This window comes from Notamacropus eugenii, chromosome 5, assembly GCF_028372415.1.
Source record: "Notamacropus eugenii isolate mMacEug1 chromosome 5, mMacEug1.pri_v2, whole genome shotgun sequence".
NCBI classification, from domain to species: domain Eukaryota; kingdom Metazoa; phylum Chordata; class Mammalia; order Diprotodontia; family Macropodidae; genus Notamacropus; species Notamacropus eugenii.
In genome coordinates, this window is record NC_092876.1 from 10,600,593 (window position 1) to 10,615,632 (window position 15,040).

Consider the following 15,040-nt stretch of genomic DNA (forward strand, 5'->3'; position numbering starts at 1 on the left):
GAATGAAATCACTGGGTGACATAGTTCAGAAAGTCAGGCAACAATCATTTGTTAAGTACTTAATATATGCCAGACACTCTGCTAAATGCTGTGGATACAAAGAAAATGAAAATGTGGGCCATTCTCTTAGAGAGCTGATAGTTTCATGAGGGAGACAACATTGAAGCACCTATATAAATGCAAATTGTATACATTTTGATGGGAGATAATCTTAAAGGAAAGGCATTATCCATAAGGGGACTTGCAAGGCTTATTAGAGAAGGAGAGATGTGAGGGGAATCGTGAAGGGAGGCAAAGAGGAGGGAAGGTAGAAATGAGCAGGGAGAGTATTCCAGGTACTCAGCCTGGTTAGCCATTCTGGAGAATTTCCCCCTCCATCACCCACACTCCAAATTAAAGACATATAAACAGGACAGGGATGCAAGTCATGTGAAAATGAGGTGTTGTGCTCCATAGACCAAGCTGTTTCTGCCCTGGGCCCTGTGATCTGAACCTAGCTTGGCTGTATTCATCTCCTTCAACCCTGTGGGTTTTCAAGGTTGTGTTCCTAGCTGCTGATCTTCTCTTCTCTCCCTGCAGGTGGCTACACAAAAATTACCAGCAGGTCCTGGCCCTGATGTTTGCTCTGGAGGAGATCAACAGAGACCAGTGCCTGCTACCTAATACTACCCTTGGATTTCACATCTACAACACCTACCACAGTGATGCCAGGACCTTGGAGAGCTCCCTGAGGTGGCTTTCAGGACAGGATCCCACCATTCCAAATTATAGTTGTCAGAGGCAGGACAAGTCCATGGCTGTTATTGGAGGAGCTACATCTGCTCTTTCTGTCCAGATGGGGACCCTTCTGGAGCTGTACAGATTACCACAGGTAGGGAGTGTTGAACTTGCCATCTCTTGGCCCTCTCTTTCAGGTGAAGGGACTTGTCCAGTATTACAGAGAAGGAAAGGGGAAAGGATAGAAGTTTAGTTTTTCAAGTACCTAATACGTGTCACATATTATTCTAAGTACTTTATGATATCATTTGACCCTTAGAACCACACTGGGAGATAGGTACAGCTGGAGAAATTGTAGCAGACAAAAGTTAAGTGACTTGTCCAGGGCCACATAGCTAATAACTGACTAAAGCTATATTTGAACTCAGGTCTTCCTGCCTCTGGGGGCAATACTCCATCCACTGTGCCACCTAGATCACACATAAGTGTTTAAGTGTTGAACCAGGATTTGAAATGAGGGCTTTCTGACTCCAAATCCAACACCTTATCTGAGGCAATGTGACTGTAATGGAATTCATACCTCAATTGGGCTTGGATGGAATCAACCTGACAGAAATTCCTTCTGTCCTTTCAGCCCCAGATCTAAGTGTAACTGGGGCTCAGGAGGTATTGCCAAAAATATTCCTCACCTGGGGGATTAATTTTTGTTATTTCTTCCAATTTAGTCAGGCTGCTTGCCAGGCTCTTTCTTTTACCTGAAGTCTGTTGGCATGTCCTCAGCAACATCAGGTTTGTATTCAAACCATAACATCATGAGACATGGGGAAAACATTTTAGTCTTTTACAGAACAGGTTGTAGTCATTTAATTTTTAGACCTGGAAGAGCCTTCACCAATAATGTAAGTTGATTTTCTCTTCACATACTTGGTACCCCCCAATTCACCAATGAGTCTGAGACCCCTTGCTTTCCCTCAACCTGTTTTGGCCCATATGCTGAAATGGTTTACCAGGATGTGGCTGCTGCGCATGCTGCACCTTCTTGGAACTACACGTGACAGTAGGTGGAACAGGTGGACACCAAAGGTAGAAAGAGCCCTGAAAAGGGCTCAGCAGCCATCATACCAAAGGTGTTGGTCCTCCCTGAACGCACTCTACCCCCTACACACACAGTTGGCAAGAGTGGAGCAGAAAAGGAGTGGACAGCTTTCAGAGATTTGGTGTACAGCACTGCATTTGCTCATCTGGATCAGAACACTCACAAACACCAAGACTGGTTTGATGAAAATGATGGGGAAATTCAGAAACCGCTAAATGAAAAATGAGAATTCCACAGGATTTTTCAGCAGGATAGTTCATCCATCTCTAAGAAGGCAGCATTTAATTCCATCAAAAGTAAAGTACAAGCAAACCTTAGAGAGATATAGGATCTCTGGCTCAGTAAGAAGGCAGATGAAATTCAGTTTTGTGCTGAGAGTAACAATCCAAAGAGCTTTTATGACTCCCTGAAAGCTATTTACGGACCAAAAACCTATGGTGCATCACTACTCAGTGTAGATGGAGGCATGTTGATTAATGATGAGGATATTATCCTACAGAGATGGGCTGAACACTTCCACAGTGCTCTCAATGGATCACTATCAATCAGTGCTGAGGTCACTGACCATTTACCTCAGGTAAATGTCAAACCCGCCTTAGCTGAACTTCCAACTGAAGAAGAGCGTTTTAGCCCCATTAGTCTCCTTTCTTGTGGCAAAGCACCTGGTGTTGATTCAATTCCAGTTGAGATTTATAAGTTAGGGGGACCATTGCTCACACAAAAGCTGACTGAAACTTTCCAGGTTATAAGGCAAGAGGAAGTTATCCCCCAGGAGTTCAAGGATGCCTCCATTGTCCATCTCTATAAAGGTAAAGGGAATAGACTGTCCTGTGATAATTACAGGGGGTTCTCTCTCTTAGTCATTGCTGGCAAAATTCTTGCTAGAGTCCTCCTTAATATGTTGATCCTTCACCTGGAAGATCATCATATACCTGAGAGGCAGTATGCCTTCACAAAGGGACGAGGAACAGTCGATATGGGGTTTGCTGCCCAACAACCCCAAGAGAAATGCCAAGAGCAGAACAGAGGTCTGTGCACCATGTTTGTAGATCTGACCAAGGCCTTTGATACTGTTAGTAGTGATGGATTATGGAAAATTATTTCAAAATTTGGTTGGCCAGAGCTCATCAATATTGTATGTCAATTTCATGATGCACATTTGCCCAGGTTCTGGATAATGGACAAAGCTCTCTTGCCTTCCCAGTCACCAATGGAGTGAAACAGGGCTGTATGTTTGCTCCCATGCTTTTTAGCCTGATGTTTTCAGCCATGCTGACAAATGCTTTCAATGAGGATGAATACGGCATCAAAGTCAACTACTGTACTGGTGGCAAGCTCTTCAATTTGGAAAGGCTACAAGCCAAGACCAAAGTGGAGGGAGTGTTGGTGCATGATTTTCTGTTTGCAGATGATTGTGCACTCAATGCAGCCTCTGAAGCTGAGATGCAATAAAGTATGGATCAGTTCTCTGCTGCCTGTGCTAATTTTGGCCTAATAATTAACACCAAGAAAACACAGGTGCTCCATCAGCCACCACCAAACCATCCAGACATGGAACCATCAATTACAACAAATGGAGAAGTTTTGAATGCTGTGGATAAGTTCACCCACCAACCAACCAAGCTGATTTTCTAATTTTAAAGGCAACAAAACTGAAGTTCCAAGAACTTAAAATGACTTGTTTGAACTGTTCTTTTTAGTATTAGAGATTATGTTATTCCTTGCTCTTTTTTACCTCTTGGGAGGAATATTTTAATGAACTATAGGACTTCACTAAATAATTATTTGTAAAAGATAATTAACTCTTGCTTATTCATTTATATTGACTGACACTCCCTGGAAGGTGAGGGGAGACTTGTGTTAGGAACGTATTAGCAATTACATGAGAAAGATTTGCCCAATCTCTCACAGTTACCCCCTTGAAGCCTAAGGTGATAAGTATCCGATTGTGCCCCAGGAATCTGGCCTACCAGTACGAATGGGGGATGGGAGAGTGAGCCCAGAGCTTGGGCAAAGGGCTGGCTACATGACTGGGTAAATCACTTGAACACATATTGCTTTTCAAGGGTGGGGAGTGGCCTTGAAGTGACATGTGGCTCTTTAGGTCCTCAAGTGCAGCCCTTTGACTGAATCCAAACTTCATAGAACAAATGCCCTTAATAAAAGGATTTGTTCTATAAAACTTGGACTCAATCAAAAGGCCATACCCAAGGACCTAGAAGGCCACATGTGGCTTCAGGCTACAGATATTCCATTCCTGCCAGGTTATCCTAAATCTAGGTTTTATAAAAAAGGTGCTGACCTGCACTGGTAGAAGGACACACTTTACCCAAACTATTAAACAGGCCTCTATTCCTAAAAATTGTATCATCTCAAAAAGAGTCATCAACGTTGCAAACTAAGTGAAATAATTATTTGTTACTATTAAAAACAATAAAGCAGTTAAATAAAGTTTTGAGTATTGCAAAATATATTTGATTAGCACAAAAATATGCAACAAATTGGGTGATAGCGTTACACCCATTTTTTCAGTTGCACCAGATGGAGGTTAAGTGACTTGCCCAGGGACACACAGTTAATAAGTGTCTGGCGCTGGATTTGAATTTAGATCTTCCTGACTTGAGGTCTAGAATTCTGTCTACTGTGAAACCTAGCTGCCTCATATATGTGAGCATGTATTTATTCACATGACACTTTCATCTTAGCAACACCCTTCTTATGGAATTCTACTTTGATTGAAGAAAGAATCTCTTCTTAACCAAAACCATCTTCAACATATGGTAATCATGTGTCAGTTTTACTCAGGAAATTTTTTAGGACCACAAACAAGGACAGTGAGTCAGGAGAAATCCTGAACTATTAGGGAAAGAAGTCATGAAGAGTTCAGGGAAATGAAGGCTTTAAAAATAGTACCAGCAGACTATTCTGGCCTCTAGATATTGTTTTTCAGCTGACCTAACCTCCAAGAGATCAGCATTCTTATCATCACCTGAAGCAACCAAATCCGTGTTTTCCCCATGGAAGGTAGATTGATTGGGTAATATATTGAGATTTGTTGCTATGCCCCAGAATCACTTTCTTATAGCCCAGTGAGACCCATATTTCTTTCCCAACCAGTTAAGCTATGGCCCATTTGATCCTGCCCTGAGTGACAAGGCCCAGTTTCCTTCCCTCTACCAGATGGCCCCTCAGGACTCCTTCCTGCACCTGGGCATCATCCAGCTGCTGTTACACTTTGGCTGGACCTGGGTGGGGATGATTGTCACAGATGACATGAGAGGTGAGAAGTTCCTCTGGGACATGGGAGAAGAGGTGAGAAGGAATAAAGCTTGTGTGGCCTTCACAGAGAAGATCCCTGTCAGTGAGAGATGCCATGCTGAAACCCAGGTGTTTTTTATGTCCAGAATTATAGCATCATCAGCGAAGGTGATCATCATCCATGGAGATACAGATTCACTGATGAGCCTGAGATATTCTCAGCCACCTTTATATGGAATTTGGAAGGTATGGATTATCACATCACACTGGGATGTCACCATGAGACCCCACAATCGTGATAGTGATGATTTTCATGGAGCGCTCATATTTTCACATCAGACAAGTGAGATTCCTGGTTTCAAAGCCTTTCTCAGGACAGTCACCCCAACCAAATACCCAGGAGACATTTTCCTTAAGAGTTTCTGGATCTCAGCATTTGAATGTCCAGATGAGCCAACCAAACTGGAGCAAGGGGATTGTTCGGTGAATGCTTCATTGGAAATGTTGCCCTTGTACTATTTTGACATGACCATGTCTAGCCTCAGTTACTTGCTCTATAATGCTGTGTACGCTGCAGCCTGGGCTCTTCATGAAATGCTCCATGCCAGATCAGAAATGGGATCTGTGGGAAATGAAGGGTACCCGGTGCCTCAGCCATGGCAGGTAATGTCCCTTATAAAACTCACAAGTGAATATTCTTCACTTACTACTTTCTTTGAAACTGGCATTTACCTTGTTTTTACTTAGAATGCCCCATTGCCACAAATTCACATTCCTTCTTTTACTTAATTTTCTTAGTTTGGTTGCCTTAGAAGCGTTAAGAATTTGCCCATTATGGAGACATGATAATACTGAAGACATAACCGTAACTGCAAAGCATTGTTTTGACCCTTTCTTTCTGAAGGGCTGAGTCTTCCCCTCAGGACTACAGGAAAGATTTTGTCAAACCTGGTGCCTGGGACAGTGCTTTGAATCCAATGTGGAATGCATGTCACATTGGTTCTCCAGAAACAGTGACTAAGTTGTTAGATGCAAGAACAGGATGAAATTCAACCTCTCTCTTTATAAAGTATTACTTCCTGTCTGTCTGTCTAATTCCCCATTTTTTCCTATTCTATGTACTTTAAAATAGGGCCTTAGTCAGATACCCTTCTCAGTGGCAATCCATGACAGACATGAAATGCAAGCTTCCAAGAAATCAGTCATCTTTGAGAAAAGTGATAGTAGCCTTAGTTTTAATTGCATGGAGAATTAGAGTCTTCATTTTAGAAAATGAATTGTTAGCCTACAGTCTACCATTAGACATTGCCATTCAAGAGGTCCATAGACAGATTTCAGAAGAACTATTGAAATGAATAGAAAATTTATTTTCTTCATTTTCACTAACTTCTAATTGAAATTTAGAGTTTTTTCCACTGGAAATTAAAAACAATGCAACATGGTTCTGAGAAGAGATACATAGGCTTCACCATTCTGCGACATGGACCATGAAAAAGTTAAGAAACCATGTTTTGGATAAATACCATTTACTTCCCCAGTACCAATTGGAAGACTCAGTGGAGTTTGTTGTCGCTCAACTTAAAAAAAATTTGTTGTCATTCTTTTTTTAAAAAAGTTTTAATCACACTTGAAAGTTATATCCTAATGATCTTTTCATAATAGCTTATTAATTAGAAAAAATTACAGTTAAATCAAATAAAATGACACAATGAAAACATTTGACAATGTTTCAGTTCATTCCATTAGTCTACCACCTCCACAACAAGAGGAATGTGGCAATTTTTGTCATCAGTCCTCTGAAATCAAGATTGGTCATTGCATTAATAAACATTCAGATATCTTTCAATATTGTTTTCCTTTGAAATGTTGTTTTTCAGCTATTCTTTTCCCTGTCTTTCAACCTGATAACCATGAACCATAATTATATCTGTTCTGACATAATGCTTGGATATTAGGTGTCAACATTCTTCCCTTGTGGTCCTGCTGCCCAACCCTGCAGCTTCCTAAATTGAAGGGCTCTAGATGTAGTAAGAGGCTGCTAGTTGACACAGTGCATAGAGCACTGGGCTTAGAATCAGGAAGACTTATGTTCATTAGTTAAATCCAGCCTGAAACATGTACTAGATGTGTGACCCTGGGCAAGTCACTTAACCCTGTAAAATAAAAATCTATAAAAATGAGATGGAGAAGGAAATGGCAAACTACTCCAGCATTTTTGCCAAGAAAACTGCATGGTGGGTCATAATGAATTGCACCTGACTGCAATGACTGAAGTACAGAGAAGGCAAAAAGTTTTTATGTGTGGGAGCAGTCCCCCACTATGTACCTGCCACCCATGCTAAGCATGCAGAGTCTCATTTGCAGGAATCCAGTGGGCACCATGCTGGTTTGGGCAGAGTAGCTTCTGAAGATGTTCTCAGCCATGGGGTGAATATCCTCTCCATCAGTACAAAGCATGTCAATAATAATCAAATAAATGAAGCACAGGCACCCCAACTCAGTGTTCTAGAAAGAGAGAAAGCCTCCTTAGGTCACTGCATGGGCACGATCTTTCCTGTATATCAACCCCTCAATAAGCATCTATTGCTGTTTATTGAACTTTTGGTGCTCCATGCCTCATCCTCATTACAACTCAAATGAGTTCAGAGGCACACACTGCTCACAGGAGTGAGAACCAGGCCGACTTGACACTAACTGAATGGGAGTGAGCCCTAGAGAAAACGGATGATCAGGGACTCAGAATGAGAAATGTTCAAATGGTTTCCCCACTGGCAATTTTCCTGGACTTCATAAGTACCACCAGATGGATGGATGATTGAATGATTCCTATTAGGATGTGATTTAATTTAATTTAATTTTTAAAGTAGTAGTAGTAGAGGTAGTGGTTGAAGTAGTAGTAGTAGAAGTGGTATTTAACATTTACATAGCACTCAAAGGTTTACAAAGTACTTTACAAGAGTTACCCCATGAAAATCCCAAGTAAGCATTTAACGTATTCAAGACAGCATGAGCAGGATGGTAGCAATTCTATTCAGGATCTTTTTTTTAGTTTCCTTCTTCTGTAAATCCTAATAAAAAGGAGGACTTTTGAAAATCAGTTCTATAAAGACACAACCTTCAGGGACTGAAAGGTCTACATTTGCAATGATTCTTTGTGTAAAGGATGTGATGAGAAAATGTTTGTTTTATGAGCAAATAAATAATAGAGTGAATGGATGAATGAATATGCTGCCAGGTTTCCTGCCTGGTCCATTGACCTATATCCTGTTTTCCCCTGACTGTGGACATGAGGGAGTGACTCACTTCTATCTCCACGTAGCTTCATTCATCTCTGAGGAATATTTCCTTTAACAACACTGCTGGGAGCCAGGTGGTTTTGGATGAGGAAAAGAATCCTGTGGCTAAATATGATATCATGAACTTTCAGATGTTGCCTAACTATGATGATGTCCTGGTGAAAGTGGGACACTTTGTCCCTCAGTCTCTACTTGGTCAAGATTTCACCATTTGTGAGGAGGACATATATCAAAATTTCCTTGATGTGAAGGTCTGTACAAAAACTAAATGCCACTTTATGTTTCTAGCTACTTTAACCACATTTAGGTAATCTTTCATTCATTCAATCCTCCTTAGTCGACCCCAGGCTTTTTTTATCTTAATCTCTTTCTCTTAACAGCAGTGGCTGCCAAAACAACAAAAAAAATTATTATCATTATTTTAAATAAAAATGAACCAAGTAGATTTGCAAATATGGTGTCTATTTGGCAACCAGCATTAGTCCAAAAGGCACAATGGCAACAAAAATGAAGGCTGCCTTCGGGGAAAGGATGGAGAGCTGGGACACCTGTCAGAAAGATGTAGTTTGAATTGCTTCCTCTGATATGGTCTGGTTTTGTTACCCTAGACAAGTCACTTATCTTCTCAGGGCTCCAGAAAACTCTACGATGGCTAGTCAGGTTCCATTCTCTATAGGATGAGGGGATTTCTTCACTAGAATTTCCTAGAATAATAAAATCACAGATTTGGCCCACCCATTTTCTCCTCCTCAATTTATACAATATTAGTGCTATTTGATGCCTATAACCCCAAGCCAGGTATAAAAAGAGGTGTGTAGTACATACACACCAAATAGGAGGACAAGAATTGAAACAATCTCAGCATATGAAGTTGGAGAGATAATATGCAAACAACTGTGTATATACAAAATACATACAGATTAAAAAGAGATAGTTACAGTGTGAAGCCATTAAAATAGAGTTAAATCACTGAATGAATTTGTCTATTTCTTTAAACTGGCTGAATGTCCCAGAAAGCTCACATGAATCTAATTATTCATTGAGTTGCAGCTTTATTTTCACTGCATTTAACTATGGGTGCAGATATTTTTTTCACCTCTTGGATGTCCTCTAGCCACACTAGAGGACCTGTGCCCTGCTCTTCATGCAGACTCAGATCACATTCAATGAGCCATTTTGTCTGCCTCATGATTCTCCTGACTTATTAACCTTGAAGCCCTTCCAAATGATAGCAACTCACATTTCTGTGTTGTTTTAAGACTTGGAAAATGTTTTTCCCACAAAAATCCTTTGAGGTGGGTAATACATTTATAGGTGAAAAAACTAGGACTCTGATACTCTGATATTTGACCAAAGGGATTTGTTCATCATCCCATATCTAATAAATATACTGCAGGATTTGTAGTCAGATACCCTAAATAAATCCAGTGCTTACACTGTCTCTATGCCATGTTGAATCTCCACATTTATTTTTCAAGTGAATGTCTGTGATGGAAGTGCATCTCCCCAACTTGCACTTGCAGAGCTGATTTTTTTTTTAAATCCAAATGTAGCACTTTAAATAGGTCCTTACTCACCTTCACCTTGTAAGATTTTGGCCAGCTTTCTTATTTATTGAGATGTTTTAGAATTCTGACTTTGTCAAATGACATGGTAGCTTTCCTCAGGTTAAAACTCAGTTACATGCTCCAACTAAACATTCTTCCACATCATGCATAAATACTTTAAAAAGCACAAGGCCAAGGACAGATATTTCTTCCTCCAAGTTGACTTTAACTGCTTAATGATGATTCTTTCTGTCCAGTCATTGAACCAATTTAGAATCTACCTAGTGGTGATATAATGTAGGTTATAAGTTTCCATCATGATCTGTTCTTTTTTTTTTTTTTTTTTTTTTTTTAATTTTTTTATTTTTTTAATGTTTAACAATCACTGCCATACAATTGCGATTTTATCCCTCCCCACCCACCCCCCACTACCTCCCTCCCTCCCCACGACTGCATACAATTCTGTATAGATTCTACATATACTTTCCTATTGAGTATATTTTCACTATAGTCATGCTATGTAGTCAGACTAAGATAAATGAAAGAATCCATATTACAAATCAGAACATGATACACAAACAGATACACATACACAAACATGATCTGCTACATTATGTGAGTGACTTCCATATTTCTCTCTCTGAGTGTGGAAGGCATTTTGCCTTGAGGTCCACCATTGGGATTTTTTTTTTTTTCAGAAGTTCTTGTGTTATTACAAAAATCTAAGTCTACCAGAAAAAACTCTCACACACTGTGGTTGTTGCTGTGCATAAAGTTCTCCTGGTTCTGCTCCTTTCACTCAGCATCAGGTCATATAAGTCCTTCCAGGCCTCTCTGAAGTCTTCTTGTTCATCATTTCTTATGGCACAATAGTACTCCATTACATTCATATACCATAATTTATTCAGCCATTCCCCAATTGATGGACATCCCCTTGACTTCCAGTTTTTGGCAATTACATAGAGTGCTGCTATAAATATTTTTGTACATGTGGGACCCTTTCCCATTTTTATGATCTCTTGGGGATATAGTCCTAGTAGCGATATTGCTGGGTCAAAGGGTATGCACATTTTTGTAGCCCTTTGGGCATAGTTCCAAATTGCTCTCCAGAATGGTTGGATGCGCTCACAGCTCCACCAACAATGAATTAGTGTTCCAACTCTCCCACATCCTCTCCAGCATTTATCATTTTCTTGTTCTGTCATGTTTGCCAATCTTATAGGTGTGATGTGGTACCTCAGAGTTGTTTTGATTTGCATCTCTCTAACCAATAGTGATTTAGAGCATTTTTTCATATGATTATAGATAGCTTTAATTTCTTCCTCTGAAAATTGCCTGTTCATATCCTTTGACCATTTATCAATTGGGGAATGACTTGTATGATTATACATTTGGGTCAGTTCTCTATATATTCTAGAAATGAGGCCTTTATCCCCGAGCTTAGCTGTAAAAATTTTTTCCCAATTTACTACATCCCTCCGGATTTTGGTTGCATTGGGTTTGGCTGTGCAAAAACTTCTCAGTTTAATGTACTCAAAGTTATCCATTTTGCATTTCATAATGCATTCTATCTCTCCTTTAGTAAAGAATTTTTCCCTTCTCCATAGATCTGATAAATACACTATTACTTGCTTCTCCAGTTTATTCATGGTATCAATCTTTATACCTAAATCATGTACCCATTTGGACTTTATTCTTCTGTACGGTGTCAGGTATGGGTCTATGCCTAATTTCCGCCACACTGTTATCCAGTTTTCCCAGCAATTTTTGTCAAACAATGAGTTCTTATCCCAGAAGCTGGGGTCCTTGGGTTTATCAAACAGAAGGTTGCTATATTCCTTGCCTACTGCATCTTGAGTGCCAAGTCTATTCCACTTGTCTACCTCTCTGTTTCTTAGCCAATACCAAGTGGTTTTGATAATTGCTGCTTTATAGTACAGTTTAAGGTCTGGTAGCGCTAGGCCACCTTCCCAAGCATTTCTTTTCATTAGTCCCTTTGATATTCTGGACCTTTTGTTTTTCCAAATGAATTTTGATATTATTTTATCCAGCTCTAGAAAGTACTTGTCTGATAGTTTAATTGGTATGGCACTAAATAAGTATATTAATTTGGGTAGAATTGTCATTTTTATTATATTAGCACGGCCTACCCATGAGCAACTAATGTTTTTCCACTTACTTAAATCTGACTTTATTTGTGCAAAAAGTGTCTTGTAATTGTGTTCATATAGTCCCTGGGTTTGTTTTGGCAGGTAGACTCCTAAGTATTTTATACTGTCTACCCTAACTTTAAATGGGATTTCTCTTTCTATCTCTTGCTGTTGAACTTTGTTGCTAATATATAGGAATGCAGAGGATTTGTGTGGGTTTATTTTGTACCCTGCAACTTTGCCAAAGTTGTTTATTAATTCAAGTAATTTTTTACTTGAATCTCTGGGATTCTCTAGGTAAATCATCATATCATCTGCAAAGAGTGATAACTTAGTTTCTTCTTTGGCTATTCTAATTCCTTGAATATCTTTATCTTGTCTAATTGCTACAGCTAACATTTCTAGTACCATATTGAATAATAGTGGTGATAATGGACAACCTTGTTTCACCCCTGATCTTATTGGGAATGCATCTAGCTTATCCCCATTGCATATAATGCTTGCTGAAGGTTTTAGATAGATACTGCTTATTATTTTATGGAAAGTTCCCTTTATTCCTACGTTCTCCAATGTTTTTAGTAGGAATGGATGTTGTATTTTGTCAAAAGCTTTTTCTGCATCTATTGAGATAATCATGTGGTTTTTGTTAGCTTTGTTGTTGATGTGATCGATAATGCTAATAGTTTTCCTAATATTGAACCAGCCCTGTAGTCCTGGTATGAATCCTACCTGATCATAATGTATTAATCTCGTGATAAGATGCTGTATTCGTTTTGCTAAAATCTTATTTAAAATTTTTGCATCTATATTCATTAGGGAAATTGGTCTATAATTTTCTTTCTCTGTTTTGTCTCTTCCTGGTTTGGGTATCAAAACCATATTTGTATCATAGAAAGAATTTGGGAGGACTCCTTCTTCCCCAATTTTCAAGAATAGTGTATGTAGTATTGGAATTAACTGTTCTTTAAATGTTTGATAGAATTCACTTGTGAATCCATCTGGCCCTGGAGATTTTTTCCTAGGGAGTTCATTGATGGCTTGTTCAATTTCTTTTTCTGAGATGGGGTTGTTTAAGTATTCAACTTACTCTTCTGTTAATCTGGGCAATTTGTATTTTTTAAAATATTCATCCATCTCGTTTAGATTGTCGAATTTGTGGGCATAAAGTTGGGCAAAGTAGTTTCTAATTATTGTTTTAATTTCCTCCTCATTGGAGGTGAGTTCACCCCTTTCATTTTTAATGTTAGTAATTTGGTTTTCTTCTTTCTTTTTTTTGATCAGATTAACCAAAGGTTTATCAATTTTATTAGTTTTTTCATAAAACCAACTATTGGTTTTATTTATTAATTCAATAGTTTTCTTAATTTCAATTTTATTAATCTCTCCTTTGGTTTTCAGTATTTCTAATTTGGTATTTACTTGGGGATTTTCAATTTGTTCTTTTTCTAGCTTTTTCAACTGCAAGCCTAAGTCATTGATCTCCTCTTTCTCTATTTTATTTATGTAAGCATTCAGAGATATAAAACTTCCCCTAATAACTGCTTTTGCAGTGTCCCATAAGTTTTGGTACGTTGTTTCACTATTGTCATTCTCTTGAATGAAGTTGTTGATTGTTTCTATGATTTCTTCTTTAACCCAATCCTTCTTTAGAATTAGATTATTTAGTTTCCAATTGATTTTTGGTTTCTCTTTCCATGGCCTTTTATTACATGTAATTTTTAATGCATTATGATCTGAAAAGGATGCATTGATTATCTCTACCTTTCTGCACTGGATTGTGAGATTTTTATGTCCTAGTACATGGTCAATTTTTGTAAATGTTCCATGTACCGCTGAGAAAAAGGTATATTCCTTTCTATTCCCATTTAATTTTCTCCAAAGATCTATCATATCTACCTTATCCAGAGTTTTATTTACCTCCTTAACCTCTTTCTTGTTTATTTTAAGGTTGGATTTATCTAGTTCAGAGAGGGGGAGGTTGAGGTCCCCCACTAGTATAGTTTTGCTATCAATTTCTTCCTTCAACTCCCCCAACCTCTCCTCTAAGAATCTGGATGCTATACCACTTGGAGCATACATGTTTAGTAATGATATTGCTTCGTTGTCTGTGGTGCCTTTTAGCAGGATATAGTTTCCATCCTTATCCCTTTTGATTAGATCTATTTCTGCTTTTGCTTTGTCTGAGATTAGGATTGCTACTCCTGCCTTTCTTACATGAGCTGAAGCACAATATATTCTGCTCCATCCTTTGACCTTTATCCTATGTGTATCCCCCCATTTCAAATGTGTTTCTTGTAAGCAGCATATTGTTGGATTATGGCTTTTAATCCATTCTGCTATCCGTCTCCGTTTTATGGGAGAGTTCATCCCATTCACATTCACAGTTATGATTACAATCTGTGTATTTCCCTCCACCCTCTTTCCCACCATTTGTGCTTTTAACTCTCCCGTCTCCCTTCCCCTCCTCAATAGTATTCACTTTTCTCCCCCTCCTCCTGCAGCCTTCCCCTCCTTCTTTTAGCCCCCCTCCCTTTTAGTCCCCTTTACTCTTATTGCTTCTTTCCTCCCTTTTAGCCACCCTCCCCTTTCTTCCCCCTTCCCCTCCTACTACCTATAGAGCTAGTTAGGATTATCTGCTTAAGGTTATTGTTCCCTCCTTTGAACAAATCAGATGAGAGTACCTCTCAAACAATGCTCATCTCCCTCCCCTCCTTCCCTCTACTATAGTTTTGTACTTCTTCCTGTGATATAATTTGCCATTTTCTGCTTCCCCCTTTCCACACCTCCTATTACATTCCCTTCTCATACTTAAATCATATTTTTGCCATGACATCATTTACTTTATGCCCGTTCCCTCTACATATATTCCTTTTATCATAATAGCTGCACAGTTCTCAAGATTAACAGGTATCATCTTCCCTTACAGGGAGGTAAACAGATTGCCCTAATTGAGTTGCAAGTTTTTGTTTTTGTTTT

At 39.0% G+C, this 15,040-nt stretch overlaps 1 protein-coding gene across 1 annotated transcript in view; it reads left to right on the plus strand.

Annotated features, from left to right (window-relative positions):
* LOC140503315 (vomeronasal type-2 receptor 26-like) overlaps window positions 1–15,040 on the plus strand; it is a 37,509-nt gene that overhangs the window by 2,790 nt on the left and 19,679 nt on the right. The window contains exons 2-4 of the mRNA XM_072607195.1: window positions 580–871; window positions 4,931–5,734; window positions 8,391–8,618. Coding sequence (XP_072463296.1) covers window positions 580–871; window positions 4,931–5,734; window positions 8,391–8,618 — 1,324 coding nt within the window. The remainder of the gene's footprint in view (window positions 1–579; window positions 872–4,930; window positions 5,735–8,390; window positions 8,619–15,040) is intronic.